The following is a 21568-nucleotide window of genomic DNA, read 5'->3' as shown; positions in this document are numbered from 1 at the left end:
GCTAGCCAAATTGGGGGAATTCAATGTTGATGCCATAGGGGCGCAAGGACCCCAGACGGAATATGAGGTGCTGTTCCTCCAATTTCCGCTGTTGCTCACTCTGGCAATGGAGGAGACCCAGGACAGAGAGGTCGGATTGGGAATGGGAGGGGGAGTTGAAGTGCTGAGCCACCGGGAGGTCATGTAGGTTAAGGCGGACCGAGCGGAGGTGTTCGGCGAAACGGTCGCCCAACCTACGCTTGGTCTCACCGATGTAAATTAGCTGACATCTAGAGCAGCGGATGCAGTAGATGAGGTTGGAGGAGATACAGGTGAACCTTTGTCGCACCTGGAACGACTGCTTGGGACCTTGAATGGAGTCGAGGGGGGAGGTGAAGGGACAGGTGTTGCATTTCTTGCGGTTGCAACGGAAAGTGCCCGGGGAGGGGGTGGTGCGGGAGGGAAGGGAAGAATTGACGAGGGAGTTGCGGAGGGAGCGGTCTTTGCGGAAGGCAGACATGGGGGGAGATGGGAAGATGTGGCGAGTGGTGGGGTCACGTTGGAGGTGGCGGAAATGGCGGAGGATTATGTGTTGTATTTGCCGGCTGGTGGGGTGAAAGGTGAGGACCAGAGGGACTCTGCCCTTGTTGCGTGTGCGGGGATGGGGAGAGAGAGCAGTGTTGCGGGGTATGGATGAGACCCTGGTGTGAGCCTCATCTATGGTGGCGGAGGGGAATCCCCGTTCCCTGAAGAACGAGGACATTTCCGATGCCCTGGTATGAAATGTCTCATCCTGGGAACAGATGCGGCGTAGGCGGAGGAATTGGGAGTAAGGGATGGAGTCTTTACAGGGGGCAGGGTGGGAAGACGTGTAGTCCAGATAGCCATGTGAGTCAGTGGGTTTATAATGTATGTCGGTCAGGAGTCTGTCCCCTGCGATGGAGATGGTGAGGTCAAGGAATGGTAGGGAAGTGTCGGAAATCGTCCAGGTGTATTGGAGTGCCGGATGGAAGTTGGTGGTGAAGTGGATGAAGTCAGTCAGTTGTGTGTGGGTGCAGGAGGTGGCACCAAAGCAGTCGTCAATGTAGCGGAGGTAGAGGTCGGGGATGGGGCCCTGGTACGCATTGAACAAGGATTGTTCAACGTACCCGACAAAGAGGCAGGCGTAGCTGGGGCCCATGCGTGTGCCCATAGCTACGCCTTGTGTTTGGAGGAAATGGGAGGAGTCAAATGTAAAGTTATTGAGGGTGAGGACCAACTCCGCTAAGCGGAGGAGAGTGTCAGTGGCTGGGTAAAGGTTGCTCCTCTGGTCGAGGAAGAACCGGAGGGCTTTGAGGCCATCCTGGTGGGGGATGGAGGTGTAGAGTGACCGGACATCCATGGTGAAGATGAGGGGGTGAGGGCCCAGAGAGTGGAATGCGTGGAGGCGGCGGAGAGTGTCTGAGGTGTCTAGAACATAGGTGGGGAGGGATTTGACCAAGGGGGATAGGATGGTGTCAAGGTATGTGGAGATGAGTTCGGTGGGGCACGAACACGCAGAGACAATGGGTCTGCCGGGAGAGCCGGGTTTGTGGATTTTGGGGAGAAGGTAAAAACGGGCCGTGCGGGGCTGGGGAACGATGAGTTTGGAGGCTTGGTCAGGGTAGGGCGTGGGAATTGATGAAGTCGGTGATGGTGCTAGAAATGGTGGCCTGGTGCTCGTCAGTGGGGTCATGGTCCAAGGGTAAGTAGGAGGAGGTGTCCGAGAGTTGGCGCGTGGCCTCAGCTTTGTAGAGATCGACGCGCCAGACTACCACGGCACCTCCCTTGTCGGCTGGTTTGATGACCCAGTCTGGGTTTTTGCGGAGAGATTCGATGGCAGTGCGTTCAGAGGGGGAAAGATTGGAGTGAGACAGGGGAGTGGAGAAGTTGAGGCGGTTGACGTCGCGGCGGCAGTTCTGAATGAAGAGTTCCAGAGCCGGGACTTTCTGAGGGGGGTTCCACGAGGAGGGGGTGCGTTGGAGACGGGAAAAGGGGTCATCATTAGGGGGCGAGGACTCCTTCCCATGGAAGTGCGCTGTGAGGCGGAGACGACGGTAGAAGCTCTCCAAGTCATGGTGGGCGCGGAACTCATTGAGATGGGGACGGAGGGGGACAAAGGTGAGACCTCTGCTGAGGACAGACCGTTGGGTGGGGGAGAGGGGGAGGTCGGGGGGGGATGGTGAACACCCGGCAGGGGTGGGAGTTGGGGCCAGAGGAAGGCAGGTGGGTAGACTGGGGACGGGGCGATGTGTGGGGGGGGGGGGGGGTTGTGGGTGTTGGAGGAGTGGTGGGTGGTCAGGGGGTGGGGGGGAGAGAGGGCTGTAAGGTGGGTGGGGAAGAGCGGGTGTGACATGGTTGGGGGGGGATGGGGGAGGGTCAGTGGAGCAGCCACTGAGGTTAGCACGGCTGGGCAGACGGGCGCTAGGACCCAGTGGAGTTAAGTTCAGCAGAGTGGGAGTGAGCAGCGTGGAGGCTTCAGGCCCAGTGCAGAGTCCAGGCTCCAGGTAAGGCGACGGCTGTGGGTTGCTGGAGGGGGGTGGAGTGGCGCGGGTCACCGGACCCGATGGTCGGAGTCCAGTGGTGGTTGAGTCGGGGTCCGCGGGCGATGCGAGGGTGGTCCCGGTGGGCGGCATGGTACGGCGGGTCGGCGGCGGATAGAAATCGGGTGCGTTGCGTGGCGGCCATGTTGGGTGGGTCGGGTCTGGCGGCGATGCCGGGTGGTCGGGTCCGGGCCGGCCCATGTTGGAGTGTGGTCGGGTCCGGCGGCCAATGGTTGGGTGGGTCGGGTCCGGTGGCGATGCCGGGTGGGTCGGGTCCGGCGGCCATGTTGTGTGGGGCGGGGCCCGGCGGCCATGTTGGGTGGGTCGGGTCCGGCGGCGATGCCGGGTGGGTCGGGTCCGGCGGCCATGTTGGGTGGGTCGGGGCCGGCGGCCATGTTGGTTGGGTCGGGTCCGGCGGCGATGTCGGAGGAATCGGCGATGGGGAGCGAGTCCAAGTTACCGTTGAAGCTGCGAGGCTGGGCGTCATCGGTCGGCAGGTGAGGGTCGGCGGCGGCGGCGGCATCGATGTGGAGGTCGGTGAAGGCGGCGTCCCGGTGAGTATGGAAGTCGCTCCTCGTGGCCAAGATGGCGGGTGTCGCGGGACTCGGGCAGGCGATGCGATGCGATGCGGGCCAGAGTTGGGGCCTATAGTCTGCGGGCGGTCGAGTCGCGGAGTGTAGGCGTCGGGAGCGGCCTGGAGTCGGGATTATTTAAGGCCCTTGGTGTAGGTATGTTGCAAAGCCTACCTGAAGCGTCGTTGAAGATCTGCTGCTGAGGGTGTGTGCGATTTTGGCGCCGTTTAGAGGGGGCGGGTTTAAAACGCGATTTTCTCTAGGCTGTTCAAATCGAAGATGTTCAGCCTAGTTAATTATTAACGAAAAATCGCTGGAAGACCCCGTCGCAAAAGCTATTATTAGTTTTAAAGGCCTTGAATAATAGTTATAGTAGTTTAAAAATCAATCTCTAAACCCGCGACCGTCAGCAACCGCAGGGTCTCATAAAGCAAATAGCAGAAGTTAGGTTGTATATTTTTACATTAAAAAGGGCTTCTAAAGATCCTTTTATACAAAGTTTAATATTGCGAGTAGCTCATTTTGGGCCCATTATATCGCGCAGTATTTTTCTGGGCATTTGGGGCACAAATCTACCGCAATGTGAACGTTCTAAACCAGCGCGTTCCACAGGGACCCACTGGAAAGCTGATTTAAATGGGCATTTATTTACAGCAATTGAACACTGAATTCCTTCCATTTGGCCTATAAATTAATGTAAATGAGATTTAAAAATCATGTTTTATTGTGAATTATTTGTGAATATTATTTGGACATTTAGGCTATTTAAAAATGTTAATCATTTATTAAGAAATGGATAGATGTTTAGATCTAGTAATTGAAGTCTGAAATTAGCTACAATTAGGTAACTAACTAATTATATGCTTTAATTTCAGGTCATCCAAGTAAGATTATTTTATATTTGTTTCAGAATGCTTCAATCTATGATAACTGAAAATTTCATTCAGTTCTCTTAATTTTTAAGAAAGTTATGGGCTTTTGACTGTTCACGATCACAACTTTTTTGTTATGTCCATAGAAAATCAATAGGGAACAAGATGCTCATTTCCAAGTATGAAAATGGCCATAACTTTTTAAATACTTGAGATATGAAAGTGAATTAGGTGTCAAATTAAATTTATTTTTATGCTTTATCTGATGGGATAAATTACAGACTTGATTTTTAAAATCTCAAAATTTTGTAACATTGCTATATAGTCTGCGGGCGGTCGAGTCGCGGAGTGTAGGCGTCGGGAGCGGCCTGGAGTCGGGATTATTTAAGGTCCTTGGTGGAATTAAGGTAGGCCAGGAATTTTTTATTAAAGAGGTGGATCTTCCGCGGATGAAATACAGCTGGGGTCCGTTGCAGGTCTGGGTTAGTGAGGCCTGAAGTACAGGGATCGTTGACCCGCGCCGCTGGACTCCGACCATCGGGTCCGTTGACCCGCGCCACTCCACCCCCCTCCAGCAACCCACAGCCGTCGCCTTACCTGGAGCCTGGACTCTGCACTGGGCCTGCAGCCTCCACGCTGCTTACTCCCACTCTACTGGACTTAATTCCACCGGGTCCTAGCGCCCGTCTGCCCAGCCGTGCTAACCTCAGTGGCCCACTGACCCTCCCCCATCCCCCCCCAACCATGTCACACCCGCTCTTCCCCACCCACCTTACAGCCCTCTCTCCCCCCCCACCCCCTGACCACCCTCCACCCCTCCCCCCCCCACACCCCCCCCCCCCCCCCACACATCGCCCCGTCCCCAGTCTACCCACCTGCCTGTGAGCAACAGCGGAAATTGGAGGAACAGCACCTCATATTCCGTCTGGGGACCTTGCGTCCTTATGGCATCAACATTGAATTCTCCCAATTTGGCTAGCCCTTGCTGTCTCCTCCCCTTCCTTCACCCTCTAGCTGTCTCCTCCCACCCTCCCATCCGCCCGCCCTCGGGCTCCTCCTCCTCCTCCCTTTTTCCTTCCTTCTTTCCCCACCCCCCATCAGTCTGAAGAAGGGTTTCGGCCCGAAACGTCGCCTATTTCCTTCGCTCCATAGATGCTGCTGCACCCGCTGAGTTTCCCCAGCAATTTTGTGTACCTTCGATATTCCAGCATCCGCAGTTCCCTTTTGAACACAGGCTCTATGAGGCGTTGGTCAGACCGCATTTGGAATATTATGAGCAGTCCTGAGCCCCGTATCTGAGGAAGGATGTGCCAGCTCTGGAGAGAGAGTCCAGAGGAGGTTTACAAGAACGATCCCAGGAATGAATGGGTTAACGTACGATGAGCGTTTGTCGACACTGGGCCTGTACTCGCTGGAGCTTAGAAGAATGGAGGGGGGGTGGGAACCTCATTGAAACGTACAGAATAATGAAAGGCCCTGGATAGAGTGGATGTGGGGAGGATGTTTCCACTAGTGGGAGAGTCTAGGACCAGAGGGCACAGTCTCAGAATTAAAGGACGTTCTTTAAGGAAGGAGATGAGGAGGAATTTCTTTAGTGAGGGTGGTGAATCTGTGGAATTCTTTGCCACATACGGCTGTGGAGGCCACAAGCCAGTGGATATTTTTACGGCAGAGATGGATAGATTCTTGATTAGTGCGGGTGTCAGGGGTTATGGGGAGAAGGCAGGAGAATGGGGTTAGGAGGGAGGGATAGATCAGCCGTGATTGAATGGCGGAGTGGACCCGATGGGCCGAATGGCCTAATTCTACTCTGATCACATTACCTAATTTTACATTTACACCAAGCCAATTAACCTACAAACCTGTACATCTGGAGTGTGGAAGGAAAGTGAAGATCTCGGAGAAAACCCACGAGGAGAACGTGCAAACTCCGTACAGACAGCAGAGACAGATAGATTCTTGATTAGAACGGGCGTCAGGGGTTAATGAATTGAATTAAATTGAATACATTTTATTTGCCAAGTATGTACACATACAAGGAATTTGTCTTGGTGCTTTGCCCGCGAGTAACAACATGATATTCAGTAGACAATTAAAAATAAAACATTATAACATCTAAGTGCTGGAGTAACTCAGAATCTTGGAACTACAGGTGATGGTTTATAAAAAGACACAAAGTGCTGGAGTAACTTGGTGATAAAGGAACTGCATATGCTGTCTTATACAAAAAAAATACAAAGTGCTGGAGTAACTCAGATAGGTGGAACTGCAGGTGATGGTTTATACAAAAAAAATACAAAGTACTGGAGTAACTCAGATACATGGAACTGCAGGTGATGGTTTATAAAAATACACAAAGTGCTGGAGTAACTTGGTGACAAAGAAACTGCAGTTGCTGGTTTATACAAAAAAAGCACAGAGTACTGGAGTACCAGCGGGTCGGGCAGCATCTGTGGAGAACGTTTGTGGCCGGGTCTGTTCTTGCCACTTGCGAGCGTCCGGCAGTGGTGGGTCTTTCACTGGAAGCTGGTGAACGTGTCTGCCTCTCCCTGTGTGGCACTGCCCGCATCGTACTCGTCCACCAGCTGCCGGAGGTCGGGGTTGGGGTGGGGGCCGGGTGGGGGGTAGACCTGCCGGAGGTCGGGCAGCACCAGGCTGTAGCGGACCAACCTGACCCCGCGTCCGAGCGGCTTGAGTGGCCGGCAGAGGCGGCGGTAGAAGCCGAGAGTGTAGAAGGAGAGGGCGCAGAGCTCCATCGCCACCAGGAAGAGGGCGAAGCAGTGGAGGAGGAGTTGAGCCCAACAGGAGGGTCTGGACCCCGGCCCGTCCAGGAGAAGACCGGACCTCCGCGCCCAGGCGGTGAAGGCGTCGTCAACGGGCTTGACCTGCAGCGGGACTCGAACCAAGGGCACGCCGTTCAACTGGACGGGGGCCCTGCAGACGGCGGCGGTGTCATCCGCGGCCCCGTTGGGTCCCCGCACCTTGCCCGGGTTGGCCCGGATCCATCGGGACAGGTGGTGGATGTGGTCATCGCAGACCCAAGGGTTGCCATGGAGCGCTAGGCGGAGCAGGGCGGACTTGCCCAGGAGAGACGGGGGAAGAGAGGACAGGAGGTTGTCGGAGACGTCCAGCTCCTCCAGCCCGTCCAAGGCACCGTTGGGGAAGTCCTGGATGCGGTTGGAGGCGAGGTTGAGGAGCTGGAGTTTGTGGAGCGGGTGGAAGATGCGGTCGGGGAGATGACCGATGGCGTTGCCCCGGATGCTGAGCTCGGTCAGGTTGACCAAGCCCTCGAATGCCCCCTGGGGGAGATCCGCGATCCCGTTGCCATCCAGGACCAGCTTCCTGAGATGCGGCAGGTTCCCCAGGTGGGGAATGGCGGTCAAGGCGTTGGAGGAGAGGTCCAGCCACTCCAGCGGCAGCGGGCGGTCGCCCTCCAAGCGCCCGAGCCGGTTGTCGGAGAGGTCGAGGTGGCGGAGCTTCGAGAGGTTCCCGAACGAGCCGAGAGAGACGGAACGGATGGAGTTGGAAGACAAGAGGAGAACCTGGGTGTCCTCCGGGAGGGAGGGAGGGACGGACTGGAGGGAGCGGTGGCTGCAGTTCAGTCCCACCTTCCCTGCCAAGCCCGGCGATGGGTCGCAGACGGCCCAGGGTGGAGGGGTGGGCAGAGACAGAGCGGCTGGCGTCTGGGTGGTGGAGACGGGGCAGAGTTGCTCGAGAGTGAGGTTAACGATGGGCCGTCCCTGCCACACGACGGGCGATGCACACACCACACTCTCCGAGTCGGGTTCCCCCACGTACCTGAAATACACACACAATGCTCGAGTCACTCAGCGGGACAGGCGGCATCTATGGAGAGAAGGAACGGGCGACGTTTCGGGTCCAGACCCTCCTTCAAACTGAGAGTCAGGGGAGAGGGAGATACATAGATAATATATATCGGAGGATGAGGGGCGATCTTTTAGAGGTGTATAAAATCATGAGAGGAATAGATCGGGTAGACGCACAGAGTCTCTTGCCCAGAGTAGGGGAATCGAGGACCAGAGGACATAGGTTTAAATGAAGGGGAAAAGATTGAATAGGAATCTGAGGGGTACATTTTTCACACATAGGGTGGTGGATGTATGGAATGAGCTGCCGGAGGAGTTAGTTGAGGCTGGGACTATCCCAACGTTTAAGAATCATTTAGACAGATACATAGATAGGACAGGTTTGGACGGATATGGAGAAAACGACGGCAATTGGGACTAGTGTAGCTGGGACATGTTGGCCGGTGTGGGCAAGTTGGGCCGAAGGGCCTGTTTCCACATTGTGTCACTCTGTGACTATGACTTGATAAGGAAGTGTAAGGTGTGAAACCAGGACAAAGCGGGTGGGGATCAGATCATTGTTGGCTGGGAGAAAGTAACAACAAAACAAAGAGATAAAATGTAGTCGCAGTCACCGCCGTTCTAAATGATCATGGCTGATCATCTAAAATCAGTTCCCCGTTCCTGCTTTCTCCCCATATCCCTTCATTCCGTTTGCCCTGAGAGCCAAATCTAACTCTCGCTTGAATACATCCAGTGAATCGGCCTCCACTGCCTTCTGTGGCTGAGAATTCCACAGATTCACAACTCTCTGGGTGAGAAAGTGTTTCCTCATCTCAGTCCAAAAGGGCCAACCCCTGATACTTAAACTGTGTGTGACCCCTGGTACTGGAGAGGGGAAGATGTGGGTGGTGGTGGGGTCCCGTTGGAGGTGGGGACAATGTCGGAGGTCCCCCCCCCCCCACGTACCTGTACACGTTCCCGTCATTGTCTTCCATCCAGCCTTTGAGATAGTTGACCGAGCCACACTCACAGTGCCAGGGGTTGTCGTACAGGTAGACGTAGAGAAGTGTGCCGTTGTTCTCAAAGAGGTCTGTGGGGATTGTTCTCAGGCTGTTATTGGAGATGTCTAAAATCTGCAGATCCTTCATCCTGTCCAATGCACCGTTGGGGAAGTCCTGGATGTGGTTGGAGGCGAGGTTGAGGTGCTGGAGGTTGTGGAGCGGGTGGAAGATGTGGTCGGGGAGATGACCGATGGCGTTGCCCCGGATGCTGAGCTCGGTCAGGTTGACCAAGCCCTCGAATGCCCCCTGGGGGAGATCCGCGATCCCGTTGCCATCCAGGACCAGCTTCCTGAGATGCGGCAGGTTCCCCAGGTGGGGAATGGCGGTCAAGGCGTTGGAGGAGAGGTCCAGCCACTCCAGCGGCAGCGGGCGGTCGCCCTCCAAGCGCCCGAGCCGGTTGTCGGAGAGGTCGAGGTGGCGGAGCTTCGAGAGGTTCCCGAACGAGCCGAGAGAGACGGAACGGATGGAATTGGAAGACAAGAGGAGAACCTGGGTGTCCTCCGGGAGGGAGGGAGGGACGGACTGGAGGGAGCGATGGCTGCAGTTCAGTTCCACCTTCCCTGCCAAGCCCGGCGATGGGTCGCAGACGGCCCAGGGTGGAGGGGTGGGCAGAGACAGAGCGGCTGGCGTCTGGGTGGTGGAGACGGGGCAGAGTTGCTCGAGAGTGAGGTTAACGATGGGCCATCCCTGCCACACGACGGGCGATGCACACACCACACTCTCCGAGTCGGGTTTCCTCACGTACCTGAAATACACACACAATGCTCGAGTCACTCAGCGGGACAGGCGGCATCTATGGAGGGAAGGAACGGGCGACGTTTCGGGTCCAGATCCTCCTTCAGACTGAGAGTCAGGGGAGAGGGAGATACATGGATAATATATATCTGAGGATATATGAAATATATGAAATATAGATATGTGAAAAGAAAGAGATTAGTTAAAACAAATGTAGGTCCCTTGCAGTCAGAAACGGGTGAGTTGATCATGGGGAACAAGGATATGGCGGACCAATTGAATAACTACTTTGGTTCCGTCTTCACTAAGGAAGACATAAATAATCTGCCGGAAATAGCAGGGGACCGCGGGTCAAAGGAGTTGGAGGAATTGAGTGAAATCCAGGTTAGCCGGGAAGTGGTGTTGGGTAAATTAAATGGATTAAAGGCCGATAAATCCCCAGGGCCAGATAGGCTGCATCCCAGAGTACTTAAGGAAGTAGCTCCAGAAATAGTGGATGCATTAGTAATAATCTTTCAAAACTCTTTAGATTCTGGAGTAGTTCCTGAGGATTGGCGGGTAGCAAACGTAACCCCACTTTTTAAGAAGGGAGGGAGAGAGAAAACGGGGAATTACAGACCAGTTAGTCTAACATCGGTAGTGGGGAAACTGCTAGAGTCAGTTATTAAAGATGGGATAGCAGCACATTTGGAAAGTGGTGAAATCATTGGACAAAGTCAGCATGGATTTACAAAAGGTAAATCATGTCTGACGAATCTTATAGAATTTTTCGAGGATGTAACTAGTAGCGTGGATAGGGGAGAACCAGTGGATGTGGTGTATCTGGACTTCCAGAAGGCTTTCGACAAGGTCCCACATAAGAGATTAGTTTACAAACTTAAAGCACACGGCATTGGGGGTTCAGTATTGATGTGGATAGAGAACTGGCTGGCAAACAGGAAGCAAAGAGTAGGAGTAAACGGGTCCTTTTCACAATGGCAGGCAGTGACTAGTGGGGTACCGCAAGGCTCAGTGCTGGGACCCCAGCTATTTACAATATATATTAATGATCTGGATGAGGGAATTGAAGGCAATATCTCCAAGTTTGCGGATGACACTAAGCTGGGGGGCAGTGTTAGCTGTGAGGAGGATGTTAGGAGACTGCAAGGTGACTTGGATAGGCTGGGTGAGTGGGCAAATGTTTGGCAGATGCAGTATAATGTGGATAAATGTGAGGTTATCCATTTTGGTGGCAAAAACAGGAAAGCAGACTATTATCTAAATGGTGGCCGACTAGGAAAAGGGGAGATGCAGCGAGACCTGGGTGTCATGGTACACCAGTCATTGAAAGTGGGCATGCAGGTGCAGCAGGCAGTGAAGAAAGCGAATGGTATGTTAGCTTTCATAGCAAAAGGATTTGAGTATAGGAGCAGGGAGGTTCTACTGCAGTTGTACAGGGTCTTGGTGAGACCACACCTGGGGTATTGCGTACAGTTTTGGTCTCCAAATCTGAGGAAGGACATTATTGCCATAGAGGGAGTGCAGAGAAGGTTCACCAGACTGATTCCTGGGATGTCAGGACTGTCTTATGAAGAAAGACTGGATAGACTTGGTTTATACTCTCTAGAATTTAGGAGATTGAGAGGGGATCTTATAGAAACTTACAAAATTCTTAAGGGGTTGGACAGGCTAGATGCAGGAAGATTGCTCCCGATGTTGGGGAAGTCCAGGACAAGGGGTCACAGCTTAAGGATAAGGGGGAAATCCTTTAAAACCGAGATGAGAAGAACTTTTTTCACACAGAGAGTGGTGAATCTCTGGAACTCCCTGCCACAGAGGGTAGTCGAGGCCAGTTCATTGGCTATATTTAAGAGGGAGTTAGATGTGGCCCTTGTGGCTAAGGGGATCAGAGGGTTGGAGAGAAGGCAGGTACGGGATACTGAGTTGGATGATCAGCCATGATATTGAATGGCGGTGCAGGCTCGAAGGGCCGAATGGCCTACTCCTGCACCTAATTTCTATGTTTCTATGTTTCTATGAGGGGTGACAATAGACAATAGGTGCAGGAGTAAGCCATTCGGCCCTTCAAGCCAGCACCGCCATTCAATGTGATCATGGCTGTTCATCCCCAATCAGTACCCCGTTCCTGCCTTATCCCCATATCCCCTGACTCCGCTATCTTTAAGAGCCCTATCTAGCTCTCTCTTGAAAGTATCCAGAGAACCGGCCTCCACCGCCCTCTGAGATAGAGAATTCCACAGACTTACAACTATCTGGGTGAAAAAGTGTTTCCTCGTCTCCGTTCTAAATGGCTTACCCCTTATTCTTAAACTGTGTGGCCCCTGGTTCTGGACTCCCCCAACATCGGGAACATGTTTCCTGCCTCTAGCGTGTCCAATCCCTTAACAATCTTAACAAGCGTGTTCGTGCCCCACCGAACTCATCTCCACATACCTTGACTCCATCCTATCCCCCTTGGTCAAATCCCTCCCCACCTATGTTCTAGACACCTCAGACACTCTCCGCCGCCTCCACGCATTCCACTCTCTGGGCCCTCACCCCCTCATCTTCACCATGGATGTCCGGTCACTCTACACCTCCATCCCCCACCAGGATGGCCTCAGAGCCCTCCGGTTCTTCCTCGACCAGAGGAGCAACCTATACCCAGCCACTGACACTCTCCTCCGCTTAGCGGAGTTGGTCCTCACCCTCAACAACTTTACATTTGACTCCTCCCATTTCCTCCAAACACAAGGCGTAGCTATGGGCACACGCATGGGCCCCAGCTACGCCTGCCTCTTTGTCGGGTACGTTGTAACAATCCTTGTTCGAGACGTACCAGGGCCCCATCCCCGACCTCTACCTCCGTTACATTGACGACTGCTTTGGTGCCACCTCCTGCACCCACACACAACTGACTGACTTCATCCACTTCACCACCAACTTCCATCCGGCACTCCAATACACCTGGACAATTTCCGACACTTCCCTACCATTCCTTGACCTCACCATCTCCATCGCAGGGGACAGACTCCTGACCGACATACATTACAAACCCACTGACTCACATGGCTATCTGGACTACACGTCTTCCCACCCTGCCCCATGTAAAGACTCCATCCCCTACTCCCAATTCCTCCGCCTACGCCGCATCTGTTCCCAGGATGAGACATTTCATACCAGGGCATCGGAAATGTCCTCGTTCTTCAGGGAACGGGGATTCCCCTCTGCCACCATAGATGAGGCTCACACCAGGGTCTCATCCATACCCCGTAACACTGCTCTCTCTCCCCATCCCCGCACACGCAACAAGGGCAGAGTCCCTCTGGTCCTCACCTTTCACCCCACCAGCCGGCAAATACAACACATAATCCTCCGCCATTTCCGCCACCTCCAACGTGACCCCACCACTCGCCACATCTTCCCATCTCCCCCCATGTCTGCCTTCCGCAAAGACCGCTCCCTCCGCAACTCCCTCGTCAATTCTTCCCTTCCCTCCCGCACCACCCCCTCCCCGGGCACTTTCCGTTGCAACCGCAAGAAATGCAACACCTGTCCCTTCACCTCCCCCCTCGACTCCATTCAAGGTCCCAAGCAGTCGTTCCAGGTGCGACAAAGGTTCACCTGTATCTCCTCCAACCTCATCTACTGCATCCGCTGCTCTAGATGTCAGCTGATTTACATCGGTGAGACCAAGCGTAGGATGGGCGATCGTTTCGCCGAACACCTCCGCTCAGTCCGCAATAACCTACCTGACCTCCCGGTGGCTCAGCACTTCAACTCCCCCTCCCATTCCCAATCCGACCTCTCTGTCCTGGGTCTCCTCCATTGCCAGAGTGAGCAACAGCGTAAATTGGAGGAACAGCACCTCATATTCCGTCTGGGGACCTTGCGTCCTTATGGCATTAACATTGAATTCTCCCAATTTGGCTAGCCCTTGCTGTCTCCTCCCCTTCCTTAACCCTCTAGCTGTCTCCTCCCACCCTCCCATCCGCCCGCCCTCGGGCTCCTCCTCCTCCTCCCCTTTTCCTTCTTTCTTTTCCCCACCCCCCATCAGTCTGAAGAAGGGTTTCGGCCCGAAACGTCGCCTATTTCCTTCGCTCCATAGATGCTGCTGCACCCGCTGAGTTTCCCCAGCAATTTTGTGTACCTTCGATATTCCAGCATCTGCAGTTCCCTTTTGAACCCTTAACAATCTTATATCTTTCAATAAGATCTCCTCTCATCCTTCTAAACTCCAGAGGATACAAGCTCAGCCGCTCCATATTAATGTTTTAATGAGAGATATTAATGTTTTAAAAAATGTCTCCATTCTCTCTGCTGCCCCTGCTGGTGGGAGCGGGAAGGGACTATAAAACCCGGATGGGGGTGTGCCTCACTCAGTTTCTGCAAGATGGAGGAAGCGAGAGGGTCACGTCTCTCTGAGCTCTGAATAACACTGAACTCATGTCTACTCAACTGTGAGTGCCCTTATTGTGGTTTGAAAATGAAAATATGGTTGCTTTGAAATGCTGCACTGGAAAAAATATGGCTGTTGTTGGTGGTGGTAACTGCTTTGAAAGGCTGCACTGCAAAAAATATGGCTGTTGTTGGTGGTTGTAACTGGTTTGAAAGGCTGCACTGCAAAAAAAACCTGTTGTTGCACTTGAATTTGGTGGCCTTGCACCCTGCTTGAAATGGTAGGAAACTGCATTTGAATTAGGTTGCATTGCACCCTGCTTGAAATGGAATTTCAAGGAATAGCCGTGAGTCAACTGCCAGCCCACCAGCCGTTAGTGAGTTGCCAGCACATCCGGCTTGAGTGACTGAGCTGCCACCCCGAGAATCCATTTGGCCCACAATGTCCATACTAACCAGTCCCTTCAGCCCACTGTCCCCATACTAGCGCTCCAGAAAGCCTGGACTGGCCACCAATATTGGAATTGGTGGAGAGGTGGAATATTGCGTTGGGGGGACCAGCCCTCCCGTGTGAACATGGGACCCAACGGGTCCCACTTAGTCTAGTCTCAGTCCTAAATGGCCGACCCCTTATTCTTAAACTGTGTGTGACCCCTTGTTCAGGAAAGGGGAGGATGTGGATGGTGGTGGAGTCCCGTTGGAGGTGGGGACAAGGTCGGAGGTCCCCCCCCCCACGTACCTGTACACGTCATTGACATCCATCCAGTCTTTGAGATAGTTGACCGAGCCACACTCACAGTGCCAGGGGTTGTCGTACAGGTAGACGTAGAGAAGTGTGTCGTTGTTCTTAAAGAGGTCTGTGGGGATTGTTCTCAGGCTGTTATTGGAGATGTCTAACATCTGCAGCCCATCCAGCCCGTCCAAGGCACCGTTGGGGAAGTTCTGGATGCGGTTGGACGCGAGGTTGAGGTGCTGGAGGTTGTGGAGCAGGTGGAAGATGTGGTCGGGGAGATGACCGATGGTGTTGCCCCGGATGCTGAGCTCGGTCAGGTTGACCAAGCCCTCGAACGCCCCCTGGGGGAGATCCGCGATCCCGTTGCCATCCAGGACCAGCTTCCTGAGATGCGGCAGGTTCCCCAGGTGGGGAATGGCGGTCAAGGCGTTGGAGGAGAGGTCCAGCCACTCCAGCGGCAGCGGGCGGTCGCCCTCCAAGCGCCCGAGCCGGTTGTCGGAGAGGTCGAGGTGGCGGAGCTTCGAGAGGTTCCCGAACGAGCCGAGAGAGACGGAACGGATGGAATTGGAAGACAAGAGGAGAACCTGGGTGTCCTCCGGTAGGGAGGGAGGGACGGACTGGAGGGAGCGGTGGCTGCAGTTCAGTTCCACCTTCCCTGCCAAGCCCGGCGATGGGTCGCAGACGGCCCAGGGTGGAGGGGTGGGCAGAGACAGAGCGGCTGGCGTCTGGGTGGTGGAGACTGGGCAGAGTTGCTCGAGAGTGAGGTTAACGATGGGCCATCCCTGCCACACGGCGGGCGATGCACACACCACACTCTCCGAGTCGGGTTTCCTCACGTACCTGAAATACACACACAATGCTCGAGTCACTCAGCGGGACAGGCGGCATCTATGGAGGGAAGGAACGGGCGACGTTTCGGGTCCAGATCCTCCTTCAGACTGAGAGTCAGGGAAGAGGGAGATACATGGATAATATATATCTGAGGATATATGAAATATATGAAATATAGATATGTGAAAAGAAAGAGATTAGTTAAAACAAATGTAGGTCCCTTGCAGTCAGAAACGGGTGAGTTGATCATGGGGAACAAGGATATGGCGGACCAATTGAATAACTACTTTGGTTCCGTCTTCACTAAGGAAGACATAAATAATCTGCCGGAAATAGCAGGGGACCGCGGGTCAAAGGAGTTGGAGGAATTGAGTGAAATCCAGGTTAGCCGGGAAGTGGTGTTGGGTAAATTAAATGGATTAAAGGCCGATAAATCCCCAGGGCCAGATAGGCTGCATCCCAGAGTACTTAAGGAAGTAGCTCCAGAAATAGTGGATGCATTAGTAATAATCTTTCAAAACTCTTTAGATTCTGGAGTAGTTCCTGAGGATTGGCGGGTAGCAAACGTAACCCCACTTTTTAAGAAGGGAGGGAGAGAGAAAACGGGGAATTACAGACCAGTTAGTCTAACATCGGTAGTGGGGAAACTGCTAGAGTCAGTTATTAAAGATGGGATAGCAGCACATTTGGAAAGTGGTGAAATCATTGGACAAAGTCAGCATGGATTTACAAAAGGTAAATCATGTCTGACGAATCTTATAGAATTTTTCGAGGATGTAACTAGTAGCGTGGATAGGGGAGAACCAGTGGATGTGGTGTATCTGGACTTCCAGAAGGCTTTCGACAAGGTCCCACATAAGAGATTAGTTTACAAACTTAAAGCACACGGCATTGGGGGTTCAGTATTGATGTGGATAGAGAACTGGCTGGCAAACAGGAAGCAAAGAGTAGGAGTAAACGGGTCCTTTTCACAATGGCAGGCAGTGACTAGTGGGGTACCGCAAGGCTCAGTGCTGGGACCCCAGCTATTTACAATATATATTAATGATCTGGATGAGGGAATTGAAGGCAATATCTCCAAGTTTGCGGATGACACTAAGCTGGGGGGCAGTGTTGGCTGTGAGGAGGATGTTAGGAGACTGCAAGGTGACTTGGATAGGCTGGGTGAGTGGGCAAATGTTTGGCAGATGCAGTATAATGTGGATAAATGTGAGGTTATCCATTTTGGTGGCAAAAACAGGAAAGCAGACTATTATCTAAATGGTGGCCGACTAGGAAAAGGGGAGATGCAGCGAGACCTGGGTGTCATGGTACACCAGTCATTGAAAGTGGGCATGCAGGTGCAGCAGGCAGTGAAGAAAGCGAATGGTATGTTAGCTTTCATAGCAAAAGGATTTGAGTATAGGAGCAGGGAGGTTCTACTGCAGTTGTACAGGGTCTTGGTGAGACCACACCTGGGTATTGCGTACAGTTTTGGTCTCCAAATCTGAGGAAGGACATTATTGCCATAGAGGGAGTGCAGAGAAGGTTCACCAGACTGATTCCTGGGATGTCAGGACTGTCTTATGAAGAAAGACTGGATAGACTTGGTTTATACTCTTAGAATTTAGGAGATTGAGAGGGGATCTTATAGAAACTTACAAAATTCTTAAGGGGTTGGACAGGCTAGATGCAGGAAGATTGCTCCCGATGTTGGGGAAGTCCAGGACAAGGGGTCACAGCTTAAGGATAAGGGGGAAATCCTTTAAAACCGAGATGAGAAGAACTTTTTTCACACAGAGAGTGGTGAATCTCTGGAACTCCCTGCCACAGAGGGTAGTCGAGGCCAGTTCATTGGCTATATTTAAGAGGGAGTTAGATGTGGCCCTTGTGGCTAAGGGGATCAGAGGGTTGGAGAGAAGGCAGGTACGGGATACTGAGTTGGATGATCAGCCATGATATTGAATGGCGGTGCAGGCTCGAAGGGCCGAATGGCCTACTCCTGCACCTAATTTCTATGTTTCTATGTTTCTATGAGGGGTGACAATAGACAATAGGTGCAGGAGTAAGCCATTCGGCCCTTCAAGCCAGCACCGCCATTCAATGTGATCATGGCTGTTCATCCCCAATCAGTACCCCGTTCCTGCCTTATCCCCATATCCCCTGACTCCGCTATCTTTAAGAGCCCTATCTAGCTCTCTCTTGAAAGTATCCAGAGAACCGGCCTCCACCGCCCTCTGAGATAGAGAATTCCACAGACTTACAACTATCTGGGTGAAAAAGTGTTTCCTCGTCTCCGTTCTAAATGGCTTACCCCTTATTCTTAAACTGTGTGGCCCCTGGTTCTGGACTCCCCCAACATCGGGAACATGTTTCCTGCCTCTAGCGTGTCCAATCCCTTAACAATCTTAACAAGCGTGTTCGTGCCCCACCGAACTCATCTCCACATACCTTGACTCCATCCTATCCCCCTTGGTCAAATCCCTCCCCACCTATGTTCTAGACACCTCAGACACTCTCCGCCGCCTCCACGCATTCCACTCTCTGGGCCCTCACCCCCTCATCTTCACCATGGATGTCCGGTCACTCTACACCTCCATCCCCCACCAGGATGGCCTCAGAGCCCTCCGGTTCTTCCTCGACCAGAGGAGCAACCTATACCCAGCCACTGACACTCTCCTCCGCTTAGCGGAGTTGGTCCTCACCCTCAACAACTTTACATTTGACTCCTCCCATTTCCTCCAAACACAAGGCGTAGCTATGGGCACACGCATGGGCCCCAGCTACGCCTGCCTCTTTGTCGGGTACGTTGAACAATCCTTGTTCGAGACGTACCAGGGCCCCATCCCCGACCTCTACCTCCGTTACATTGACGACTGCTTTGGTGCCACCTCCTGCACCCACACACAACTGACTGACTTCATCCACTTCACCACCAACTTCCATCCGGCACTCCAATACACCTGGACAATTTCCGACACTTCCCTACCATTCCTTGACCTCACCATCTCCATCGCAGGGGACAGACTCCTGACCGACATACATTACAAACCCACTGACTCACATGGCTATCTGGACTACACGTCTTCCCACCCTGCCCCCTGTAAAGACTCCATCCCCTACTCCCAATTCCTCCGCCTACGCCGCATCTGTTCCCAGGATGAGACATTTCATACCAGGGCATCGGAAATGTCCTCGTTCTTCAGGGAACGGGGATTCCCCTCTGCCACCATAGATGAGGCTCACACCAGGGTCTCATCCATACCCCGTAACACTGCTCTCTCTCCCCATCCCCGCACACGCAACAAGGGCAGAGTCCCTCTGGTCCTCACCTTTCACCCCACCAGCCGGCAAATACAACACATAATCCTCCGCCATTTCCGCCACCTCCAACGTGACCCCACCACTCGCCACATCTTCCCATCTCCCCCCATGTCTGCCTTCCGCAAAGACCGCTCCCTCCGCAACTCCCTCGTCAATTCTTCCCTTCCCTCCCGCACCACCCCCTCCCCGGGCACTTTCCGTTGCAACCGCAAGAAATGCAACACCTGTCCCTTCACCTCCCCCCTCGACTCCATTCAAGGTCCCAAGCAGTCGTTCCAGGTGCGACAAAGGTTCACCTGTATCTCCTCCAACCTCATCTACTGCATCCGCTGCTCTAGATGTCAGCTGATTTACATCGGTGAGACCAAGCGTAGGATGGGCGATCGTTTCGCCGAACACCTCCGCTCAATCCGCAATAACCTACCTGACCTCCCGGTGGCTCAGCACTTCAACTCCCCCTCCCATTCCCAATCCGACCTCTCTGTCCTGGGTCTCCTCCATTGCCAGAGTGAGCAACAGCGTAAATTGGAGGAACAGCACCTCATATTCCGTCTGGGGACCTTGCGTCCTTATGGCATTAACATTGAATTCTCCCAATTTGGCTAGCCCTTGCTGTCTCCTCCCCTTCCTTAACCCTCTAGCTGTCTCCTCCCACCCTCCCATCCGCCCGCCCTCGGGCTCCTCCTCCTCCTCCCCTTTTCCTTCTTTCTTTTCCCCACCCCCCATCAGTCTGAAGAAGGGTTTCGGCCCGAAACGTCGCCTATTTCCTTCGCTCCATAGATGCTGCTGCACCCGCTGAGTTTCCCCAGCAATTTTGTGTACCTTCGATATTCCAGCATCTGCAGTTCCCTTTTGAACCCTTAACAATCTTATATGTTTCAATAAGATCTCCTCTCATCCTTCTAAACTCCAGAGGATACAAGCTCAGCCGCTCCATATTAATGTTTTAATGAGAGATATTAATGTTTTTAAAAATGTCTCCATTCTCTCTGCTGCTCCTGCTGGTGGGAGCGGGAAGGGACTATAAAACCCGGATGGGGGTGTGCCTCACTCAGTCTCTGCAAGATGGAGGAAGCGAGAGGGTCACGTCTCTCTGAGCTCTGAATAACACTGAACTCATGTCTACTCAACTGTGAGTGCCCTTATTGTGGTTTGAAAATGAAAATATGGTTGCTTTGAAATGCTGCACTGGAAAAAATATGGCTGTTGTTGGTGGTGGTAACTGCTTTGAAAGGCTGCACTGCAAAAAAATATGGCTGTTGTTGGTGGTTGTAACTGGTTTGAAAGGCTGCACTGCAAAAAAAATGGTTGTTGCACTTGAATTTGGTGGCCTTGCACCCTGCTTGAAATGGTAGGAAACTGCATTTGAATTAGGTTGCATTGCACCCTGCTTGAAATGCAATTTCAAGGAATAGCCGTGAGTCAACTGCCAGCCCACCAGCCGTTAGTGAGTTGCCAGCACATCCGGCTTGAGTGACTGAGCTGCCACCCCGAGAATCCATTTGGCCCACAATGTCCATACTAACCAGTCCCTTCAGCCCACTGTCCCCATACTAGCGCTCCAGAAAGCCCCCGCCCCACTGGCCACCAATATTGGAATTGGTGGAGAGGTGGAATATTGCGTTGGGGGGACCAGCCCTCCCGTGTGAACATGGGACCCAACGGGTCCCACTTAGTCTAGTCTCAGTCCTAAATGGCCGACCCCTTATTCTTAAACTGTGTGTGACCCCTTGTTCAGGAAAGGGGAGGATGTGGATGGTGGTGGAGTCCCGTTGGAGGTGGGGACAAGGTCGGAGGTCCCCCCCCCACGTACCTGTACACGTCATTGCCATCCATCCAGTCTTTGAGATAGTTGACCGAGCCACACTCACAGTGCCAGGGGTTGTCGTACAGGTAGACGTAGAGAAGTGTGTCGTTGTTCTTAAAGAGGTCTGTGGGGATTGTTCTCAGGCTGTTATTGGAGATGTCTAACATCTGCAGCCCTCCAGCCCGTCCAAGGGCACGTTGGGGAAGTTCTGGATGCGGTTGGACGCGAGGTTGAGGAGCTGGAGGTTGTGGAGCGGGTGGAAGATGCTGGTCGGGGAGATGACCGATGGCGTTGCCCCGGATGCTGAGCTCGGTCAGGTTGACCAAGCCCTCGAACGCCCCCTGGGGGAGATCCGCGATCCCGTTGCCATCCAGGACCAGCTTCCTGAGATGCGGCAGGTTCCCCAGGTGGGGAATGGCGGTCAAGGCGTTGGAGGAGAGGTCCAGCCACTCCAGCGGCAGCGGGGCGGTCGCCCTCCAAGCGCCCGAGCCGTTGTCGGAGAGGTCGAGGTGGCGGAGCTTCGAGAGGTTCCCGAACGAGCCGAGAGAGACGGAACGGATGGAATTGGAAGACAAGAGGGAGAACCTGGGTGTCCTCCGGTAGGGAGGGAGGGACGGACTGGAGGGAGCGGTGGCTGTCAGTTCAGTTCACCTTCCCTGCCAAGCCCGCGATGGGTCGCAGACGGCCCAGGGTGGAGGGGGGGGCAGAGACAGAGCGGCTGGCGTCTGGGTGGTGGAGACTGGGCAGAGTTGCTCGAGAGTGAGGTTACGATGGCCATCCCTGCCACACGGCTGGCGATGCACACACCACACTCTCCGAGTCGGGTTTTCCTCACGTACCTGAAAATACACACACAATGCTCGATCACTCAGCGGACAGGCGGCTTATGGAGGGAAGGAACGGGCGACGTTTCGGGTGCCAGATCCTC

General features: G+C 53.5%; 1 protein-coding gene across 1 annotated transcript; it reads right to left on the bottom strand.

Moving 5' to 3' along the window:
* Positions 1 to 6369: 6369 nt before the first annotated feature.
* On the bottom strand, positions 6370 to 20807 carry LOC116970005 (slit homolog 3 protein-like). Its single transcript, XM_033016755.1, has 4 exons — positions 20705 to 20807; positions 14706 to 15567; positions 8760 to 9599; positions 6370 to 7782 (listed from the first exon to the last, which is right to left on the bottom strand). Exons 1-4 carry the CDS (start codon positions 20805 to 20807, stop codon positions 6501 to 6503), a joined length of 3087 nt encoding a protein of 1028 aa, XP_032872646.1. The 3' UTR covers positions 6370 to 6500.
* Between the last annotated feature and the right edge of the window lie 761 nt (positions 20808 to 21568).

Source organism: Amblyraja radiata, unplaced genomic scaffold (genome assembly GCF_010909765.2).
Source record: "Amblyraja radiata isolate CabotCenter1 unplaced genomic scaffold, sAmbRad1.1.pri scaffold_472_ctg1, whole genome shotgun sequence".
Lineage (NCBI taxonomy): Eukaryota > Metazoa > Chordata > Chondrichthyes > Rajiformes > Rajidae > Amblyraja > Amblyraja radiata.
Note: the sequence above shows the minus strand (reverse complement) of the source record. Positions and strands in the feature narration are given on the sequence as shown.

Coding starts and splice junctions, on each gene's coding strand:
- LOC116970005 (XM_033016755.1), bottom strand. CDS start 20,807: ATGTTAGACATCTCCAATAACAGCCTGAGAACAATCCCCACAGACCTC. Junction 9,600..14,705: donor GATGTCAATGACGTGTACAG/GTACGTGGGGGG, acceptor TGTGTATTTCAG/GTACGTGAGGAAACCCGACT. Junction 7,783..8,759: donor AATGACGGGAACGTGTACAG/GTACGTGGGGGG, acceptor TGTGTATTTCAG/GTACGTGGGGGAACCCGACT.